Raw genomic sequence first — 22,493 nt, 5'->3', positions numbered from 1 at the left:
CCATCCAGAGGCAGGCTACTTGCCTCATCATGTTCTTTAATCATCGGGTGGAAAGAGAGCATCCCACACTGGGGTCACTTTCAACGAGCTGCACTCTGAATGGTCTGAAGAGAGTCCAATTAAATCCTACATTTTCTGACCCAAGAGTGACTATGTGATGGAATCTGAGAGCTGCTGCTGGATGGATTGAGCAGAAAGAGAGTGAGAGTGATTGCAAGCCTTCATCCCCAACATACATAGTCACATGCATGCATAATTTCTGTATGCATCAGTGCATAACCACAGAAAAACTCGCAAAACATTCTCCCCGGGCCACCTCTGTAAATAATGTGTTCTTATTTAACTTGCTTGGTTAAATAAGCATTCAGAAGGAAAGAAAGAAGAGTGGGGCAAAGCATCTAGAATCAGATACAAACAGCAGGAGAGAAGCAGTTATAGAAAACGAGAAAGCAACAATGTCAGGACTCTTAATCCCTAGGACACATGAGTTATCAATCTGTTGTAAATGTCAAACGCGGGGATATGCCCCTGTGAACGATGGATATCTGCCTTGTTTGTTTGTGTGTGCACATTTTTTTTAAATTCATCTTTCCTACATTGTATTATTGAGTAAGCCCCACAAGAGCTTAGAGTCTATCTTGAGCGGCAATACTCTCTCTTCATAGAGCCATCAGTACCTGAATCCCAACAACCTGAGCGGAGGTGGTGCAGCAAAGAATGAGAAGATTGTCATCCTGAGACTGTCACAGTCTCCTGATCCATGTTCAGAGTACATATGTTTGAACATATATACTCTGAACATGCCTGAATGAGAGGTCAAAGAGACACAGTACAAGAGTTCCACTTTGTGCAGTGTGTGATGAAGCTTTGAAGTGTGAAGAAAGAGGACAACCCTCAGTCAAGTTCATCATGTTTCCATTTTCATTTTCTAGCAATTTTCCAGGCTCTACTTCAGCGAGGAACCCCTGGAGCAACAGCAAGGACCCATGGTGCAAACTCCTGACCCCACTAAATGTGCGTTTGAATCAAAGTGACAGTAATGTACACGTTAATCTCCCGGAGCAACTAGGTTTTCTTTTAGAATAGTTAAAAAAAAAAAAAAAAGCAACCGACTTTAGCATAACAGCATAAAAAATAAAACACCCTGCAGCTCTGTGATAGGTGGATAAAAATGAAAGGAAGAATGCCTGAGGTTACAGTAGACTCCCTTTCTGGGCACCGAGTCTCCACAGAAATATTACAGGAGATCTTGTGGGATTATTGCGCTGAGAATTTGACTCATGAAAAACAGATAATAATAAAAAAGAAGATAAACGCCACCGATTCCCTGTGAACTGCCACACTTGGCTGGTGCTTCCCTCCGCTCAGGCTGCATAATTCTCAGAAAACCAATTAATTTTCAACATTTGATACTTTACCTCTCTGTGCCCGCTCTAATCGTTGCATTTCAATATGTATGTATTTGTTTGCCGCGCTTGTTTGCCGTGCAAAGTTTAGTTTCCTGCGGGGAAGAGTGATTAATTATTTTGTACTTATTAATCAGCTTAACGTTTTAACAGCTTGGCTCGTAATGGCACGTGACATCAGAGGGGCTCATTATACATGTTCAAACTGTAAAACAAAAAAACAGCAGTAAAAAAAAAAGAAATAAATAAGAGTATTCGTTAAAACGGTCTTTTTTGAAAACTTGAGAAACCTTAAAATGTGTCTCATTAGATTCTAGACTTAACCCACATCGGTGTGGATGAACTCAATGAAGTTTGATATACGTTAAGTGTGGGGGAAAACTAAGCCTATTTTAAATGTTTATTAAACGTGAGAGTGGTGCCACATTTAACAGAGCTCAGCATCTCACTGATGTGAAGCCTAATGAGAAAATTGTGGGCTACGTGCAAAAGGATGAAGACTGCAAAACTCCGGTGCCACACCACACCGGAAAGGGTTCCATGTTAACATCTAACACAGCAGGTAGCTACAAACACCAATGGGCCGGTGTGATCGGTTCATCGGTACAGTAGCGATCCAACACTCTTCTTACCTTGAGGTTGTGCGCAGTGGATGAGTAAGGAAAAAAATAAAATCCATGCGACGCGCCACATCGATCTGTTAAAGGAGTCCTCAAACATGGTCCCAAACCTGGAGGACTGGACAACAAGTGCCCGGTGAGCTTTAAGCATGCCGTAGTGGCCGAGTCCCGCCGTGGCTGTGGTGCCGTTCGCCTGCTGCTTGATTCGCTCTGTCAGGAGGACCTGCGACCACTAAAGTCGAGCAGAGCGCACCGACCTCGGAGCGCAAAACCAAGCCTCTGCCGTAGCCTGTGGCGACCGGAGAAATTCGGTCAAACTGTGTGTTTGTTTTACAGTCTAAGTTCGCTGCAGTTCCACGAGCCTCGTTGATGGTAAAATATTTTCGTAGGAGTACCGAAACAGAGCGCGTTTGTTTATCTGAAGGATGCAACTCAATTAGATGAATCCAGGTTAAGTCCAAGTACAGTCTGTCTCTTGCTGCACCTGTAAGAAGGAAAGCTGCACCTCATAGAACACCTTTCCCCACTTACACGTCGTGCGTCCTTGAGATGCTGGTTTGTTCTTTTTCTTCGTCTTCTTCTCTTTACTTAACTTCCTCCTTCGCCTTGTCCCCGGCGGAGTGCTTAGGTGTTTTTGTTCTTTCTCTTTTCTTCTTCTCCAAAGCACAGAACAGACTTTTCCTCGAATCCTTTCCTTTCTGAAGAGGAGCGCCACAAATGGAGCACACCCCCCGTAAAGTTCCTCCCCAGAGCGCACCGTCAAGGTCGCCAATTTGCTTTGACAGGAGCGGAGAAGAACTACAGCAGTTCGCTGAGCGGAGAATGGGGGGCGGTGGGGAGAGAAACTTGCATGCAGTCACAGGATGAGAGTGGGAGCCGTGCCGTAGAGGAAAGCCCGGTTGCCGGTGCCTCGGATGAGGACGAGTCCCGGGTTCTTCGTGAGGTAACGCTGGGATCTGATGCTTCAGCAGCAGCGCAGCGCATGATGCCACCATGCGGCCATGCGCAAAAACACATCTCCTGTTACAATACAGCCAAGCACATGGTTTCAGGAGAGGATTTTATTGCTTTCCACATTACACAAAGGTGGAATGAATATAGTCCTTTGTTAAAATGATTTAAGGAGCATGCGTCCGGCTTGTGCTGCCAAGAATGTAGTGGTTCTTAGGGTGCCTGTGGAGAAATCACTATGATATTTCTGCGGGGATTTATAGGCTAATGTGTCTGAGTTTACTGACCTTGTAGTACTTTTTATCCCCCGTGGTATCATTAGAGGGATTTATATTTTGGCTGCATTTTAATACTTTGAGCTATGATACTGTATGTTTTTGTAGCACTTTCTGTATTGCTCTTTTCCTTTTTTCGCTGAGGCTACAGGATGTAATTCTCGATGCTATTTGAGGTGCATGGCATGAATATAAAAGGCGCAAATGGGTGTGCTAAGTCGTTACACAGCCAAGACTGAAACTGCTGCACGTTATCTTCTCTGTGTGTAGGAGAAGGAGGAAAACAAGGAGGAGGAGGAGGCTGTGAGAAGAGAATCGTTGGAAGACAGAAGGAGGAAGAGCAGAGAAGGGTGGTTGGTGAGCAAATGTTTCCAAAATGACAGTATCACTAAAGTGGAAGTCAAGGAAGAGAATGAGAGAGCCTGACTGAGCAAATGTTCATGTCCTGAAAATGACAGTGCCTTGCCAGGAGAAAACAGGAGTGCTTAGTGTTTGTAATGGGTTTTTTTTTTGTTTGTTTGTTTTTGTTGTTGTTTTAACAAATGACGAGGCCCATCTAAGCCACCACAGGGCAGCTTGGAAATAATGCACCATGATAATAGCTTCTGCTATTTCCGCACAAGAGTTTCAGCTTCCTTTTGGCTTTCTCCTTCTTATTCAAAAATGCGATACCTTGCACAAAGTTAATAATAGGAGAGTTACCATCATGAAAATCAAGATGGAGTGCTTCCCTGGCCAGCCTTAGGGCATCTCAGAAAACCAGTTATGATTTTTCAAGTATTTACTGTGACTGAACTCAGCAAGAGGGTAATTTTGAAAATCCCTGGACACAGTATTTTGAGCCATAGCTTTCTGCAGACAAGTGGTAATCCATTTGTTTGTGCATTTGTGTGTGTGTGTGTGTGTGTGTGTGTGTGTGTCCACCCCACACCCCTCCTTTCCCTGCAGATGCCAACAATGCCAGGTGTTAGCTCCTGGTGTTGTTGAGCAATGGCTAGCTGTGATCACAGGTGCTAAAGTAGCTTAGTGCAAGCTGTACTCACTTCAGAATGAGACATGTTATTTTTAACTAGCCCACGTAGTAACCATGCAACTGGTAATGATGATCAAGAGTTAGTCGCGTGCAGTAATTTCAAGTTATACCAATGTTTAAAACACACAGTTAAATGGCATTTTTGAAAAAAGGAGTTAAGAGAGTTAGAAAAGAATCAAAAATGTGAAGTAAGTGGAGAAAATGCATTCAATTTTCTCTAAATGACCAAAATGGTATCATTGCAAGTTCTCAAATGTGTGTGTGTGTGTGTGTGTGTGTGTGTACATGTTTAGACAGCTTTGTGAGGACAGAAAATTGGCATGCTACTATACTTGTGGGGACCAACAGTCACTTATGGGGGAAAAATGCCTGTCTCCACAAGTTAGAAGGCATTTTTGAGGCTCAAAGTGTGGTTTTACTCTCAGGGTTACAATTAAGTATGGTTAGGTTTAGGCTGAGGGTTACGATAAGGCATTCATTTTTGATGGTTAGGGTTAGGGTAAGCGGCTTGGGAAGCATTATGTCAATGCAATGTCCTCACTAAGATATGAAAACAAGTGTGTGTGTGTGTGTGTCTTACCATTGTTCCTCACAACTGATTTTCATTCATTTTTTGTTTTGCAGAATGATTGGACATTATTTCAAGTGATGAAATGCATGATTTGGAGCAAAATGCCTTTAAAACACATTTAAAAAAAAACAATGGTAAGTTTTGGGTTATTTTTGGTGATGTGTTCACACCTTTTGCTCCACAGCTTATCAAAGAGCACATTTTTGTTACCTATTTCAAAATGAACCTTTGAGTGTGAAGTGCAGCATTGACCACTCTTTTCATTTCATTTCAATCAACAAAATAAAAGACAGGCTCTAAGCTAAAATTTCCACCTCTCTTTTCAGAGGCCTTAAGGAGAGCAACACATTAAAAGAAAAAAAGAGATGGAGAGACATCTTTGAATGACAAAATACATTGCTGTTTGCTCAGACCAAAAGTCTGACTGGCAGTTCTGACTTTCACCTGCATTTGGTAAGAACTTGAAAAGCATGACTACATATAGATGGGAAAAAAACACAGCAAAAGCTTAAAAAGTGAAGTGATATCAGAGGAATTTTCTATTATGCCCAGATGGAAAGCGAGAGAGGTCAGAAAACCAAGAGGAAGATAGGCTGGAGGGAAGACTCTTGAATGCTTCAGAAAGGTCCCTGAACTCCACCTCCTCCTCCACACACACACACAAACATTTCCTACTCTGCTGTCCTGATATAGAACTAACCGATATAGAACTAACCCCAGTGATAACTGGAGAGTACTACTGGATTCATTAACCTCCAACAACATTTTCGTATGGGATAATATAGCTTGTAAAATGATGACACGTAAGAAAAAAAAAAGTAGAGCAGCAGATCCAGGTCTTTAAAGGGTTTACAACTATTTATCAAACATTTCTCACACCATTAATATTTCTCTGTCAGTTAGAGCTTGGATAGGCATCAAAGGAATATGGATTTTCTTAACCAAAAGGAAAGCTCCATCCTCTCCTGCACCACTCTGGCCAGTCTTGCTAGAGGTTTAATGAACTGGAACGAGTGGGGGATAATGGGAATGCAAGCACAGCGGGAGACCAATGGGGTGATGAGTGGTTCTTATTACCTGTGAGGCCAATTACAATAAAGATCTGTCAAAATGTCCCTTTGACAGAGGAAGGCCCTGCTGACCATCTGAACCACCCCAGTCAAAGAAACACAATATAGAGAACAGAATAGTTTAGATGAATTATTATGTTCATTTAGGTTCAGGCCAGTTAAAGTCTTGGAATCTTTAGGAACTTGCCTATAAGCAGTCTTAGTCGTACTCAAACTGCATGTCGGGTTTTGTTTTTTGTTTTTTGACACACACGCACACACAGAGTATATAAATGTTTTAATGAGTTCAGAGATGAAATTCATATGCATGTACCACCTACCGCAGTCAAACAACCTTGCAGTCTAATTACTGTTCTCATAGAATAATGACATCCTGGGCTCACTATGCTTAATAAATAAACTGCTACCCTTGAGTGAAATTTTCATTCGTACATTACTGCAAAGGTTGTGATATCTATCTATCACATTTACAAGGCAAGACGTGGAGGCAAAAAGGGTAACATTGCATTGCATTTCTTAAAAACAACTAATATTTGAAAAAAATGTCATTCTAATTTATGTAAGAACCTTTAATCATAGGCATCTTCGCAGATGGAGAGGAGTAAAAGAAAAGAAATCCAATAGTATTCATTAGTGAGAGAGAGAGATCATTCAAAAAGCTGTTTGTGTGAGACAGATGGTCAATATGGAAAAGAAATATGTAAAGCAGAGCTGTGCCAACCTTGGCAAAGGAAGGCTTGCAACGCAAAAAGAAAGGTAAAAAACGTAGGTGTGGAACTTGTGGAAGAGAGAAAAAAGAAGCAGAGAACTGTCTCAGGCAAAGAAGTGGTTTGAGGTACAAACACAAGGAACAGGTGAGGTGTGTTAACAAAATATTAGTCTGTTTGTTGTTTTTGATTTTTCTGCTTATAAATTAATATCTCCTGCCTCACAGGAAATACACCACCTCCCCTTCCCTGCACTGCTTCATATCTTCCACATCTACTAAAATGCCTGAATGTTTTGTGGTTTTCTTGCTTAGTTTATGGATATAATCACGCAGCACCCGTGAAAAGATTGCAGTTGACTGCATCAGCCTCTGATTCACATATGCGCTTTGCTCCCTTTCTCACTCTCACGCTCTCAAGAGAGTAAGCTCTGACTAACACCAGTTTACATGGTTGGTTCACCCAAAATCTCCCCCTAAAGATAGCATGCCTTAGAGTATAATGTCATCTACCTTTATTTAAAAATATATAGAATATGGTTGTATTCACATCAGCTTTGCAAATAACCTTGTAGCAGTTGCTACACTTAAGAATAAAAAAGTACCTTGTTGAGCAAACTTTGTGGGGTTTTTTTGTTTGTGTTTTGTTTTGCTTTTTGCAATCCCCACAGAGAGGGCAGTGGACTTTTTAACCAGATTGTTTAAAATAATCTTTATAGTGAGAGGATGTCTGAGGAATAGAGTACTATACAATAGTCTATTGGTTCCAGTATTCAAGAACAAAGGTTTTGTGCAGAGGTGTAGCAAATGGGGGATAAAATTGATGAGGCATGCCATAAAGATGTGTGAAGGAGTTGTTGAAGCTGGGTTAAAAAGAGAGGTGGCGATCAGTGAGCAGCTGTATGGATTCATGCTGATACAGAGCACTACAGATATGGTGTCTGCTTTAAGTGTAGATAGAGAAGTATAGAGAAGGTCAGAAAGAGTTGCACTGTGTCTTTGTGGATTGAGAAAGTATGTGATTGGGTGCCAAAAGAGATCAAGGTAGAGGTGGGATTACATCGGGGACTGGCTCTGAGTGCCTTCTTGTCTGCAGTGGTGATAGACAGGTTGACAGATGAGGTCAAGCAAGAGTCTCATTGACTAAGTGATTATGATGTTTGCAGATGACATTGTGATCTGTAATAAGAGTAGAGTGCAGATGGAAGTGAGAGTCTGAGAGTCAGGAGATGTGGAGGTATGTTCTGGAGAGGAGAGGAATAAAAGTCAGTAGAAACAAGATATAATTTGTGTGTGAGTGAGACAGGTGGAAAAGTGAGCATGCAAGGAGTAGAGGTAATGAAGATAGAAAAGTTTAAATGCCAGGTGAAGGCGAGAGTATAGACAAGGTGGAGTAGGTGAAGACGAGTATCTGGGGTGATTTGTGACAGAAAGGTAGCAAGCAAGAGTGAAAGAGAAGATTTACAAGATGGTATCGAGACAAGATTAGACAGGAATATGCCAGACAGCTCAGGTTGAGCAGTTTGGAGGCAAAGTCAGAGAGGCAAGGCTGAGATGGTTCAAACATGTGAAGAGGAGGGACATACTGGACAAAGGATGCTGAATATGGAGCTGCCAGGGAGGACGATAGGATAAGGGATAAGGTAAGATGGAGGGAGATGAGCTGCGGTGGCGGCTCCTAGCGGGGGAAAAAGAAGATGTACAATAAACATTGTCTGTGAATGCTGTTCATCCTGTGGATCCAAAATAATGGTCCACCCTTTTTCAGAAGTGGATATTGAAACCTTGAAAGTAACCCATCTTTTACAAGGACTGCATGCTTATTAACCACGGTTGACACGCATTAGTCTGGTTGCCATCTTGACTTGAGCTCATTTTAAACATAAAATGTATACATGTTGTTGAATATATGCTGTTAAGAATTGCAAGAACACATTAATCACTTCAGAATGTTCAGAAAAACAATCATTACATATGTCACAGAGGCACAGCACCCATGTATTTTTGTTTCAGTTTCATTACGGGCTTACTAAAATTAATATAACAGAACTTTGCTAAATGTAGCCATTTAAATGTTCATCTTTTTGGGGGTTTGGTTCAGTTCTATCCAAACTCTCATTATTACCCAAACCTTCTGTATAAAACATGCACTGTATTGAACAGATTCCAAACACTGACACCATCTGTGTCTTCGTCCTTATATGCCAACTCTTCTATAATGTCGAATCTGATCACATGAACTTATATTTATATATGAAAAATACAGTACTAACCAAAAAATAACCACATGGCTACACTGACGTGTGTCTTTGGAGCATATTGGATCAAACATCAGTCAATGCTGAGCTATAATTGGTGAAAACATAAAACCTTGGGCACCTACATCAGATAAAGCATTGATGTTTTTCCACCCACTGATATGTGTTTAGGTCAATGCATGTGTCACTGAGCCTGGAGCCAGAAAAGGCACTCGCTGCCCAGCTCTCCTGCAATGGCAGTATCCTACTCTGGACTCCATGATGGAGTCTTGACCCACACACCCCCACAGTGTTGAAGGCAGTGGAGGGCACTCAGCTGCTGGAGTTTTATTTCAGTTTTCCTTCTCTGACCTGAGAGGGCCCGTTGTCAGATGATAAGGTGTCCTAAAAGAGAAAATTTGCATGAGGTTTTCTTTGAAGAACATTTTACTTCCTTTTTTTAAAAATATATTTGCTGTGAGTAAGTCTTCACTGAGATCTGTTGGTCAGGCACTTTTTTTGTTTTGGAATTTTTGAATTCATATTTTAACTTTTTAAGGTTTTCCACATGTTGATGCACTATTTTTGTACCCTATCTTGTAATCATGCCTACTTGTCCTCATGGCCAGCGTGTGCCACCTATTCATGCAGCTACTACCTTTTCAAATTCATCCTTTGACGTGGCCCTGTCATCTTTTAATAGCTTGCGGAGGGATTGTTTTCTTCTCTGCACCTCAGAGGAGATAATGGCAGCATGTCAGAAAGTCAAGGAGCAAGGACACATGATGGATTCAGTGTTGGATCCAGCAATTCTTGTGTGGCAATCTTGCATTAATTATATATTTTTTGTCATTTATTATATACTTTAGCTGAAGCGTAGCATACACAGTGTAGCGTGGGGGTATGATCTAAGTTAATGATGAAAAACATGTAACCTACTGCACATCTTCTCTTTAAAAATAATAAAGCTGGTTTCGCAGGAGTGAATTCAGTATAGGACAAGAGATTTTTGTTAATGCTTGAAAAACCCTCTAAGGGAGCCTGAAAAAGAGCTGTGTACAAATTGGAGAAAACAGAATTATTATGAGATCTTGAGTCAGCACAGTAGAACTTTGGAAGTAAGACCTCAGACTCATTCTTATTTCTAAACTTGTAGCATCATTGTAGTCAATAACAAAAGTTCTCTCCTCAGAAATTGACAGGCTCATTAATCCTACAGATTTCTTATAAATGTAAATGCTACATTTTTGGAAACCACCAGCTGTTAATGAGCGGGCTGACTATAAGAGTTAATCTGACATGTTATTCAGTTTTAAACACGCATTGTCTTACATAATCGCGGACTAATTGTGTTGGTGAGACATTAATGAGAAAATAGAGAAGCAGCTTTATTCAGCCATGCTGCATCTGTGCAATGTGCTTGTCCACAGGGATTGATTGTTGTGGCAATGAGGGACACTATGTAGAATTTTCCGATGAAGCCGAAATCAAATCTACTTCTATCCACATACCCTAACTGTAGATCTTACTCACGATGCCAGTTTGCAGACATTATTCTTCTGGCCTCTTGCCAAACAATGGTCATGACGTTTTGAATGTCAGGCACGTGGGGACCTTTCAACCTAGTAGTAAAGGTCCCCTTTGTCCAGTACCCACAGATTTTCTGCTGCCTTTAACAGTTGCACCAGACTCCTTCTTGCCTTTTGTAATGCGGTTCCATTGTACACCTATCACTCTTAAACATGTGCTTATCACTCAAGGACATGCAAAGAACTAGAACCAGAACTAGGGCTTCTATGTGCGTGTGATAGACGTGCATACAGAAGCCCCAGTTAAGTTTTTTTGATTGCATTTATTTTAAGGATAAAAGGCACATGAGTCAATGCTCAAAACGTGGCATGAGTCATTCCCTGTACGATTACAGCAGACCCACGTCAGAAAATCACTTTTACAATATACCAACATCGTGAGGCTCGCATAAATATGCTCTTGTGGATGAATGTGACCAGCTGTAGGAAAAGACTGAGGCCGCATCTGATGAAAAATATACAGTAAGTGGATGGTCAAGAAAGACTTAGATGATAGCTGGTAAAAGAACATGAAAAAACTGTGTTTTTCTGACAGCAATGCAATGATCACTTTACAGAGACTAAATCTGGATCAAAGTTGAAGTGAACAAGTAGAATACCAATAGTTTGGTAACGGAGTTGGAGGTAGCAAACAAATAGAAGAATGAGACTGCAAGCAAGTTCATGCTGACAGTGTCCAATAAGCTGATGTTGGTGCAGAAGATATCACCAATGAATAGGGATGGGTATCGTTTAGGTTTTATCCGATACCGGTGCCAAACCGGTACTTTTGAAACGGTGCCGGTGCTTAAACGGTGCTCAAACCGGTGCTTAAAGAATGGAGAACACAAAATGGGTCCAAAAACCTCTCATGTTCAGCTGTTTTTTTGTAAAAAGATAACAATGTTATCTTTTCTGCAGCTATGGGGCATATATGGTATCACTCTTGGCTGGAAGCAGTGCTTAAACAATGGAAAAAATACAAACTTTGTCCAAAAACCTCTCATGTTTAACTGTTTTCCACTTTTTCTTTGGTCATTTTAGCCTTTTCGGCCAGGGTGAAGGGAGTATCTGCCATCAAACAAGAAGACAGCCGCATGTAGCTATGATGATGTTTGCTAGTTCACCTTACATGTATTAATGTAATAACGTGGTTAGCGTACACAACATAAATTGTACACGTACAACATTAAGCTACTCACGCAGAGAAGAACGGCTGCTGCTGCATCATCATCCGTCATCATTTCTGCTACACTGGCAGGGCTAGGGGCCAGGACTCTCCTCTTCGGGTTTTTGGGGGATGTTGCTCCGGGTCTGATAACTGGCAACCCACCCGCAGCTATCAAATACGGCGCATTTTTCGGCTTTTAAAAAAAACGCTATGCGTCGCCAGGTGTTTCATCGGATTTGAGGTGTTACTTCCTTTGACAGTATCACAGTATTACCTTAAAGCACTTGTTGCAGGCTGCTGAGTTTGCATATTTTGCTGTGAAGTACAGCCAGACTTTTGACCGCTTCACCTTGGGCATTTTTAATCTATAGCTCTGCTCTAAAAGAACGTACGTACCTGGGCCCGCCTACTATCCTCGGAAACGTAAAACGATTGGCTAGAATTCAAAGTGTGTGACATCTCAGGAAAAAACGCACTGAAATAAAGCACCGAAATGTGCGCTGCTTTTCGGTCTGGTTACTACCGTTTATGTCAGAACCGGTGCCATGATGGCACCAGATACCGGTACTCATCCCTACCAATGAATGTTTCAGATTTCATTAAAGAGCTCGACTGATCATCTCATTCTGTAGAATGATGCCCATTACCAGTAAGAACTGAGGAGAATAGATTTTTATCGAGGATGTCCTAATTCTCAAAATCAAGGGCACCTATGTACCAAACTTGTCTTTCGACATGAAAAAAAATGTCTTTAAACATAGATGAAACACCAAAATAAAATAGGACAACACAAGGTATTGTAGCTTTGCAACAATAATACAATTATATGCTTGGTTAGAAACATGATAGCCACAGGCTACTTTTGAAATCGGTACAACATAATAAGCTGTGATGTCAAGTAGCTTGGCAAAATGTGTGTGTTATCTTTTCAATCACAGAGATGGATTAGCTTCACTGACTGATTTACCAATGTTGGGAGCCATTCAATAACAAAGCTTGGATGGCAAAACTCCCGAAAAAATATTGCTCATCACATTGAATTTAAAAATAACCCCAGGTAACTATAAATGTGACTGCTTTCAGGCGGTGTAAAAAAAATAAGAATGAAATTTCTGTCACACTGGAATGATCCTGTAAAGAGGTATGCTCTCAGCAGTGATTGACATGCCATTTATGCTAGGCCTTTGAGTGACAAGACCTCTGGATTGACTTTACTACATCTCAGGAGTGGCTTTAGAAAAGCTCTTTGCTTTAATGGGGGGAAGGCTCCATTTAAAGAAACCAAACACCCAGAGAAATGAGAGACTATCGTACAAAATAAGGATTTTCATCATTTTCTTTCCCAGCTCAGCTGTGACTGATGAGTAATAATTTCTTTCCTTGTCCTTTGTCAAATTTACCTTTAACTTCTAACTAAGTCCTGTCTCTTGAAATGAATGTCGATCGTCACAGGAAAAGAAAATATGTACAAGAAGCCTCTAATGAATGTAGAAGAGGAAAAACGCTGCTTGAGCTTGGTAATATATCCAGTCTTATCACTTGAACTCTGCATAGTAGGTTACTCTGAGACAGTTTGCATATTAGTCTCCCTCTTCCTGCTTTCCCATTAGTCGTATTCATATAACTTAGGTATACTTTTCATACACTAGCTCTCAGAGAAAACACAAAAGCTATTTGTGGGTGGCATACTGTTTGAAGTGAAAATCTACACTGAATTTACATTTCAGTGCCATAATCTGTGACAGCTCAGTAAATATGTGTCCCTATTTGCAACACTTTAAACCATAAAGTCAAGGTTTGTAGAGTTTAAATCTTGGAGCCAACTCAATTTTCAAGTTATTGGCAATTCATTTCATCAACTCCCACATTTTCTGTTTGAGCATTAAGCATCCTAATTGTTTTTCAGTGTTATGCAGAAAAAACAACTGTAAGACAGCTGTGAAATGCATCCCACTGAAATTGTGTTGAATCCTCTAAATGTGGGCCTCATAGAAAACCCATTTGTTGGTCCAAGATTGGGCTTTTCATGAACTATGTAAATTCCACTTTGTAATGAATTTTGCTTTAACGTATCAAGCAAAGAAGTCATCCTCTATGATTCATTCCGTGAGGATTAGTCATTTTCATACCCACGCATTTGAAAATCTTGCAATTCCCTGTCTACATGTCAGTCCATCAGTCTTACTTAAGTAAAGTATAAAGAATAACGTATTTGAGAGAGAGAGAGAGAGAGACATTGCTCTCCCCAGGATTGATTCAACCTAATTGCCATGTATGGGCGCCTGAGTATACGCACCAGCCCCCTTTATCCACACAAAGCCCCTCATTAAGAGCTGGTTGGACAGCGGGCCCAGTGCCGAGGTGAACGCTGGCTAGAAGCGCTGGCCTGGCATCCACATGCAGGTGCAGAGCTGCCTGCTCTAATTGACAACAGGAGAAGAAAAGGCTCCGTGCTGTGCATGACAGACCTGCCTCTCTTTCCTTCTCTCCCTCTCTCTCTCGCTGGCTCTCCTTTTCTGATCTGCCTTAACCAGGTTATGAGTCCGTCTGACAACACGTCAGCTCCGCTTCTCTGTTCTAGCACTCAGCCCAACTTTCTTTCTTCTTTGAAAAATTTCTCTTCCTCACACCCCACCTTCTTATTATATGCTTGATGAAACATTTCAGTGAAATGCAAGTTCTCCCTCTTACTGTCTCTCTCCTTAAATTAAATTCTGCATTGAATGTAAAGTCACATACGTGGGATGAGCTGTTGGCTCTGGAAATATTTTCCTGTTTTTTTTTAATAATATATCTTTATGTGTTCCCAAAATAGTGTCTTAATAAATCCATAATGTAAATATATCTTGTGCCCAATAATTTTGTTAATTTCAGCATAGTTGCTAAGAATCTATGCATTTTACATACAATATAAGTATTACAGAGATATTTGAGGGAAGTGCTCCTGTGGCTGTGGTAAACAAGCCAAAAGTGAACTAGTGCTGTGGCAAATTCAAAATGCTTTGTTGCAGAAATTGGAAATAAAGCATGGTGTGATGTTTGCCAAATTCATTGACCTTTAATGAACTGATACTGAGAATGTATAATGAGGTTAGTATAAATGCACTTTTACTTCTGCTTGACAACAGCAGCACATTAATTTGAATTGTAAGCTCTGTCTTAAGTATGTTTCATACTTTAATGTAGTTACTGTAGATCTTATTTTAAGTATTTCCTCTATTTAAAAACAAAACATATCTTTTAATCAAAAGATCCACATTTTCCAATGCACTTATCATATTTTTCTATTGATGAAAGACATTTCATTCAAGTTCATTTGATGCTTGTAATGGCCCCTATAGCTAGTTAATACAATGTTCTTGTGCATGGGCAATGACAATAAAGGGCTACTGTATTCTATTCTACAATCGCTGTCTATGCAAAAATAAACAAGACTTTTTTTCTTCCAAGGCAGTGGAGAGCACTTTCTTAAAGAGACATTTCATTCAGTGGGTCCAGTATTTTTTCTTTATTCCCCCTTTTCTTCCAGTATCAAAGATCAGACATATTGGTCCACTTTACTTCCATCTTTTCATTCATTTAAATAATTCATGAAGTTTGCAGAAATCATTTCAGGCAAAGAGCTTTTCGATTAAGGATTGAGTGCTTAGCAGTTTTTTTCATATTGACAGGAAAGTGCACCTTCTGGAGAAGAGTGTTTATGAAATGTCTCTTATTTCAACTTGAAACAGGCATTCATTATATTCTAAGTGAGCTGTTCTACAGATGTCATCAAGATGAATAGTAGAAAAATGAGATAAAGAGACAGAGAAAAAGGAAAGAAAACACTTAAGATGAAGAAATCTGTAAGAGCTCTGGGAATGTGGCTCAAAACTGTGCTATGTTTGGAACAGATTCCTAATATGTGTGTGTTTTAAGTTTTGCAGGGATCTATCATTATGATATAGTAAATAGTTACTTTAGAAGCTCCTTGAAGGATATATGCAGTGCAAGCAGCAGTAGATTTTACTGGGGGAATTAGGCACAGTCAGATTTAGCTGTTTTGGTGTTACAACTCTAGGGCTATTTACTTAACAAAAGAAATTGGTTTGAAACTAATTTCTGCTACTTGTATCCACAAAATCATTCTTTTTGTCACTCTCCAGGTGGAAATACAGTTCAGCCAGTAAATCAACACTTTTGCTTTCACGCTTAACATTCTCGTCACCACAACAGATTAGTACAGCCTATTTGCATTCCATACTAATCTGTCTATCAATCTCCCACTCCACTCTCCAATCACTCAAGCGGTGCCAAGACCCCAAGATACTTGAACTCCTCCACTTATAGCAGTAATTTGTCCTGGAATGGACACTCCCCTTTTCCTACTGAGAACCATGACCCATCCATCCATCCATCTTCATCCTCTTTATCCGGGGCCGGGTCGCCGCCCGGCACACAATGCACCCGACCCCTATGGCACCTCCTGCGGGTGGTGGGCCTGCAGGAGGATGTGCCCATGTCCCCTTTTCGGGCTGTGCCAGACGCTCGCCCTCGGGCACCCTCCCTGGCTCCAGGGCGGGGCCCCAGTAACCCTATCCCAGGCAGGGTAAACTGTTCCCTCTATGTTTTCTTCATAAGGGTCTTCTGAATTGCTCTTTGTCTGGTCCCTCACCCAGGACCAATTTGCCATGGGAGACCCTACCAGGGGGCAAAAGCCCCCAGACAACATAGCCCCTGGGATCCCTGGGACACACAATAAGGTAGCGATCTTCCACCACAATAAGGTAGCGATTCACGGAGAGGAGAACCATGACACAGAATTCCTAATTCTTATTCCCAGTGCTTCATTCTCAATTGCAAACCACCCCACAACCCTGGAGAACACAGATGAATGCCTTCTCCAAGTTCCCAAAAGACATGTAATTAGTTGGACAAACTGCCATGTAGCCTTGTATATTCTCGAGATGATAAAGACGTGGTTTAACGTTCTGAAAATCATGTTCCTCCTCCTGAATCCAAGGTTTGATTAATGGATGAACACTTTTCTCCAGTACCCGGGTAAAGAGGCCTTCCTAGGGAAGGTGAAAAGTATGATCCTTCTATAGTTGGTCCACATCCTACGGCCCCCCTTCATGACACAGGGAAGCACCACCCTACTCTTCCAATCCATTATTTGTTTAATTAGATAAATTACCTCCTATCAGCTTTTGCTAAGGATAGCTGTACTCTTTGTACACATATGACTGTGTGGCCACTACCAGCTCCACCACCATCATCAAGTTTGCTGACGACACCGTCGTGGTGGGCCTGATCTCTGATAACAATGAGACGGCCTACCTGAAGGAGATTAGGAATCTGGAGAACTGGTGCCAGAGGAACAACCTCCTTCTAAACGTCAGTAAGACAAAGGAGCTGATAGTGGACTTCAGCACTAAGCAGGAGAGGAACTACCAGACCCCTGTCATCAACGAGTGCCCAGTGGAGAGAGTGGACAGCTTCAAATACCTCGGAGTTCACATCACGCAGGACCTGTCATGGTCCTGTCACATCAACACCGTGGTGAAAAAGGCCCGTCAGCGTCTCTAACACCTCAGACGCTTGAGAGACTTCCAACTGCCCTCCAAGGTGCTCAGGAACTTTTACTCCTGCACCATAGAGAGCATCCTGACGGGAAACATCTTAACCTGGTTCGGGAACAGCACCATGCAGGACAGACGAGCTCTACAGAGGGTTGTGCGGTCAGCTGAGCGCACCATCCGCTCCGAGCTCCCTGACCTGCACTCAATCTACAGCAGGCGGTGCTGGACCAAGGCCAGGAAGATCGTGAAGGACCTCAGCCATCCCAACAACAGACTGTTCTCTCTGTTGAGGTCAGGAAAGCGATTCCGCTCCCTGAAGACCAACACAGAGAGACTGAGGAGGAGCTTCTTCCCGCAGGCGATACGGTCTCTCAATCACACCACCACACAGTACTGACCCACACATACAGTTCTTACACACACTGGACATTCTGGACATTGTTTTCACTTCATTACTTAAATCACGCTGCTGTTATTGTGTATATATTTATTTATATTTCTTCATACATTCTTATATAGTTCTATATTGTGTATTTTGTTGTACAGTTATTTTATTTTCAACTTTAATTTATATATTTTATCTTATTCTCCCAGTTAAATTTACCCTTCATTCTAATTTGTGTTGTACAGTTATTTCATTTTTAACCTTAATTTATATTTTATTCCTTCCTAGTTAAATTTACCCTTTTTAATTTTTCATATTTATTTCCTATCTTATTCATAGCCTTTTCCTTTTTTGTTTTCTTTAGGTCACGAGCAGTTGTCCAAGCATTTCACTACATATCGTACTGTGTATGACTGTGTACGTGACAAATAAAATTTGAATTTGAATTTGAATTTGAGATGTAACACTGGAATAAATCTATTCAATAATAGCTAGAGTGAACATATTTTGAAGATTACTGCAATTACATTCTTTCTTGCCAAAATGATATATCATTAGACCAAAGACTTTTTACATATTGCTTTCTTGATATTCAGATTATTCAGATCTGGAGAATTGTAATTAAAAAAAACTTATCTTCTCTCTGTTAAATATTCTATGTGTATGGGGAATATGTCTTTGGTCATGACTTCTTTACTTCTTGAAGACACTTCAGCTAGCCCAGCCATGCCCACAGCTTATTTCTAAAACATTTGTGTAGATGTAAAACTGGTGATGCAGTGTGGCAAAGTGTGAGTTTCAGTGTGGTGGCAGTGTGTGTCCATTACCTTTGCGGTGGGGTGCCTGTCATGGCACCATCCCAGAATTTCTCTTACACCCATCTCGGGGGATGGAAAGGTTTGGTTCTCTGGTCCATCCCTGCGTTGCTGGCCCTGTCTGAATTCCACCTGTCCCAGTCTGTCACAACTTCGAACAACTCGCACTGAGTGCGTGCACCAGGAGGTGGCTCAGCACCAGGTTGCCCTGTCTGTGTTTTGGCGATGTATGTCAGGTGTACCTGGCCGATTAAGAGGAGACCAGCTGTTTGCTGCCTTCTTCTCCAGGATCCTGGGAAGTCCTGGTGTCCGATTGGTTGTGGAGGCCATTTGGCAGGCTTGTGCATCTTCAGGGCTTCCCCTCCCTTCTGGAGAGGGGTGGGCGCTTCTTGGGCCTTGTAGGGACCCTCCTCCCTTTCAGCCATTGTGCAGCGGCAATGTGGTTCTCAGGGTGCAACCTTCACTAGGGTTATCACCTGAATGTGGCAGCCAGCCCCTCTGTCTGGGGTGCAGGTTTTGGGTGCGCCTCAGTGGCAGCCTTCGTGCTATGGGTGGTGGCTTGCTCTGTTGTGGACCTTGCGTCTTGCTGTACTGGCTGAGGCCAGGCTTGTGTCTGGCAAACTGATACCTTCCGCCCCTCCGGGTCGGCATTTGCATCTGCCGCCGGAGGAATAGCTTATAGAGGCATCCACGTGCAATGACCAAGGAGGGGGTGATTTTACAACCTTCTTTCTTCCCTGTAATTAGCTTCACTGTCTGTCATGATGTTGATTGTTAAGATTTGTCCATTTGATGTTCATTTACTGAGAAGAGTTTTCTGTTGCCAAAAACAATCTTAATTTATAGTTTTCTGCTGTCTACATTGCATAACTCTTCACTGAGACTCTGTCATGTTGACTTTAAGTTGTGATTGTTATTTGTCCTTGTACTTCCAGTATAGTACTCAATATGCATCTGCTGTGTTTTTGTAAGTTATTTTAATCATCTTGCTTCTACCGTGCGCATTGTATTAACGTACCCTTTTTTCACCAGGAGTGAATTTCGTTAATAAGCCTTTGTAAAGAATGTTTGTCATTGCTTGATGAACACTGATTATTCGTTACGTTTTTGCATATGCTAAAGAAACAGCTTCAGCTACGCTAGTGTATCTGTGTGTTTGTGTGAAGATATGTGTAGGTGTGTGTGTTCTGAACTTTGGTTTTCTGAAGAGTAAAACTTTCCCTGCGATGCTAATTACTAGATTACCAGCCAATTTGTGCTGAGTGAATGTCTCAATATGAGTTAGTGTGAAGAATTGCAAGTGGAGGACACATTTGTTAGAATTCATGTTTCTGTGAACCTAGTTATGTATGGTGCAGACTTTATTTTTGCTGTTTCTGGTTTAATTGTGGTAATTGTTTTGGGAGCTTGGGAGTCTTTTTCACCAACTACTACTCACATGCAATTTGAAAATTGTCTCACTTAAAGTTATATTTGTGAATTCTTCATGCATGTTTATGCAAGTTTAGTGGTGCTCTTGGTTACTTGCGTTTTTTTGCTGTTCCAGTGTGACTTTCCGGGCAATATCAGGCTGTACTATAAAAGGCAAGTTCACATGACGCAATCACAGTTCATTTTTAAATTTTAAATATCACATTTTTATTATTAGCCTTTCCATTGAAGAATTTTCAGTCCTGTAAAATGTTTACATTTTAAATGATGCATTGCTATGTCCTAAATGTTGTGTAGACATCTGCCACCAGACAGACCATCTTTGTTCAGAAGCACCATAACACTGTTAATCTAGGCCTGATCTATTTGTTAATACTGTAATTATTAGTTGGTTATTTTAAGGTGAAAAAATTAAATTGTGGACACACACAACAGAAGCGAGCTTTCTCTGACCAGGATAGGGCAAGGAGTTCAGCCATACAGGAGGGGCTCAGAATAGAGCCTCATCCACATTGACGGGAGCCAGTTGTGGTGATCGTCTTTTGTGTTAGGTGTTCTGGCCATTCATGAGACTGTATTTCTCAGCTGGCCCGGGAACACTTTGATGTTTCCTGCAATAAACTAGAGGAGATGGCTGGCAAGAGGGAGGCCTGCTGCCCTCGTGACCCTACTTTAGATAAGAAAACCCTTTCCTTTCTTCCTTGTTGCCTTTTGGACTATAATGTGCAATGTTCATAATGCACAGTCAATGGCGCATGATTGAAGAATGTGATTACTGGTTTCAAATGCCTTTGTTCAGAGAGTTTTTGACACTGTCCTTTAAATGTTTATCAAATGTAACTTGATATTTGTTTGCTAGTTTTAGATTAGTCAGTCTATTTTTTTTCCGTGTTTACTCGACTGAGAAATGAATCACCAAGAAACATCCCTGATATAAATTTGAAATGAAGAACACAGTAGTAAAATGAATTCTGGCACTCCAAAATTAACAAAGGGAGATGAATGACCAAAAAGATTTGAAGACAAAGCATCCAACAGTGTTCAAATAAATAACATTACCATCCATGAAATTTTAATGGTTAAATTTTAACAATGATAAAACTGCACTGAAACATCGGCTGTTGTCATTTTGCAGCATATCATTTAGGCAGTTTTGTAAGAACATAATCTGGAACTTCAAAGCTACACAATTATAAACGGAGCTATCCATCCAAGTGCACTTTTTTCTTTCTCAAATACCAGAACTGTTAAAGCACTGTCTGATTCTTTTTTAGGGCACAAAGATAAACTGAGAACCCCACGTTGTTTCTACAGTGTGGCCACCAGGTTGCCTTCATATAATGATTTGCCCCCTTGTCACTTGATTGGGTCTTTAAACAAGCTCAAGGAATACATCACACACTCTGACTTTAAGAACTGACTGTTTATGCACTGTGCAATATATCCCAGAGCTGCCATGTGCTGTTGTAATGAGGTAATCAACATTATTTGCTTCATTTGCGAGTGGTCTTAAATGACAAGTGAGTTAGCAACAGGAAAACAGCAGGCAGGAATGAATTAATGAATGCAATGAGTGAACGGTGGCACCAAAAGCAGCATTAGCCAATCATATTAACTCACTGACATCAAGTTACATCCACACGTACCGGGTATTTTTGAAAACACAGATTGTTCTATGTGTTTGCACCTTTCGTCCACACGTAAACGGCGTTTTTGGTCACTGAAAACGGAGATTTCCAAAAAATACCTGGCAGGGTGAATATTTTCGAAAACTCCCATTTTTGCATTTACATGTGGAGGAGAAAAACGCAGAAAACACAGCATCAAAGGTGTGCACCTTTTTTGACGTCACACTGTGCGCCACATTATTGTTTCGGTGAAATGAATTTCTACAATACTGTTACTGTTAATTGTACTCTCTGCAGTGTTTAAATGCTTAAATATACACACACAGTTACTGTCCCTCCACACATGCGACTGGGTTTGGCTTCTGTGCCCCATCTTTGTTTACTATTTCCCACCGAGGCTTCTAGACTTCTGATTGGCCAACATTTCTACACGGTTAGGAATATATCGCCACCTGTTGCTTTGGCATGTTCATAGCAGCCTTTTCCTTCATTTCTGCGTTTACATGTGGACGGGATTATTTTTTAAAACGAAAACGGAAAATCTCAGTTTTCAAAAATACCCGTGTACATGTGGACATAGCCTAAGAGTAACAATGACTCTGAATTAAAACACTGACATAAAAAGACTTTGAAAAGGCGGTCGCTAAAAGGCACTCCGTCTGTTTATCTATCTGAAAATTGGCTTGTCCCACTATACACTCACCTTGACTCTGTAATCAGACACATAAAATAAAATCTAATCATTAGAAATGAGAAAACAAGTCAGATGCAACCAGAGATACCACACTCCTCTGAAGAAAGAACTTGCTGCAACTTCTGTCTCTGGTGTAAATATGAATAAAAAGCTTTTTTTTTAAAAAAGAAAAAAGAAAAGAAAAACTCTGTCCAAACTGATTTGTTTATCAGAACTAAATACTTGGATTTAATACTATAAATCAAGAGGAATTGTTTCAGAGTGAAAAAAGTAATGAAGCGCTTTACATATCCAGTCATCCACCCATTCACACACACATTCACATACTGGTGATGGCAAGCTACATTGTAGCCACAGCCACCCTGGGGCGC

General features: G+C 41.0%; 2 protein-coding genes across 6 annotated transcripts in view; one reads left to right on the top strand and one right to left on the bottom strand.

The window, feature by feature from the left end:
* Window positions 1–2,943, bottom strand: part of sdk2b (sidekick cell adhesion molecule 2b) — a 280,187-nt gene extending 277,244 nt beyond the window's left edge. For 4 of the 5 annotated variants that reach the window (XM_086304172.1, XM_086304171.1, XM_086304176.1 and 1 more), the window contains exon 1: window positions 2,039–2,943. In XM_086304172.1, coding sequence (XP_086160298.1) covers window positions 2,039–2,177 — 139 coding nt within the window. In that variant the 5' untranslated portion in view covers window positions 2,178–2,943. The remainder of the gene's footprint in view (window positions 1–2,038) is intronic. The other variant, XM_086304175.1, reaches the window with a different exon arrangement.
* Window positions 2,067–3,994, top strand: LOC147323666 (uncharacterized). Its single transcript, XM_086304177.1, has 3 exons — window positions 2,067–2,581; window positions 2,691–2,969; window positions 3,523–3,994. The coding sequence occupies exons 1-3, from the start codon at window positions 2,576–2,578 to the stop codon at window positions 3,676–3,678; spliced, it is 441 nt and encodes a 146-aa protein (XP_086160303.1). The 5' UTR covers window positions 2,067–2,575; the 3' UTR covers window positions 3,679–3,994.
* Window positions 3,995–22,493: the final 18,499 nt, after the last annotated feature.

Source organism: Aulonocara sp. 'chitande type north' Nkhata Bay, linkage group LG8, assembly GCF_057382095.1.
Source record: "Aulonocara sp. 'chitande type north' Nkhata Bay isolate Kocher_YH1m ecotype deep benthic linkage group LG8, A_spYH_male_GT1.1, whole genome shotgun sequence".
Taxonomy (NCBI): domain Eukaryota; kingdom Metazoa; phylum Chordata; class Actinopteri; order Cichliformes; family Cichlidae; genus Aulonocara; species Aulonocara sp. 'chitande type north' Nkhata Bay.
This window is presented reverse-complemented; position numbering and strand designations above follow the sequence as displayed.

Excerpts from the sequence above, each read along its gene's own strand:
- LOC147323666 (XM_086304177.1), top strand. Across the intron at positions 2,970-3,522 it reads AGTCCCGGGTTCTTCGTGAG|GAGAAGGAGGAAAACAAGGA; the intron begins GTAACGCTGGGA and ends CTCTGTGTGTAG.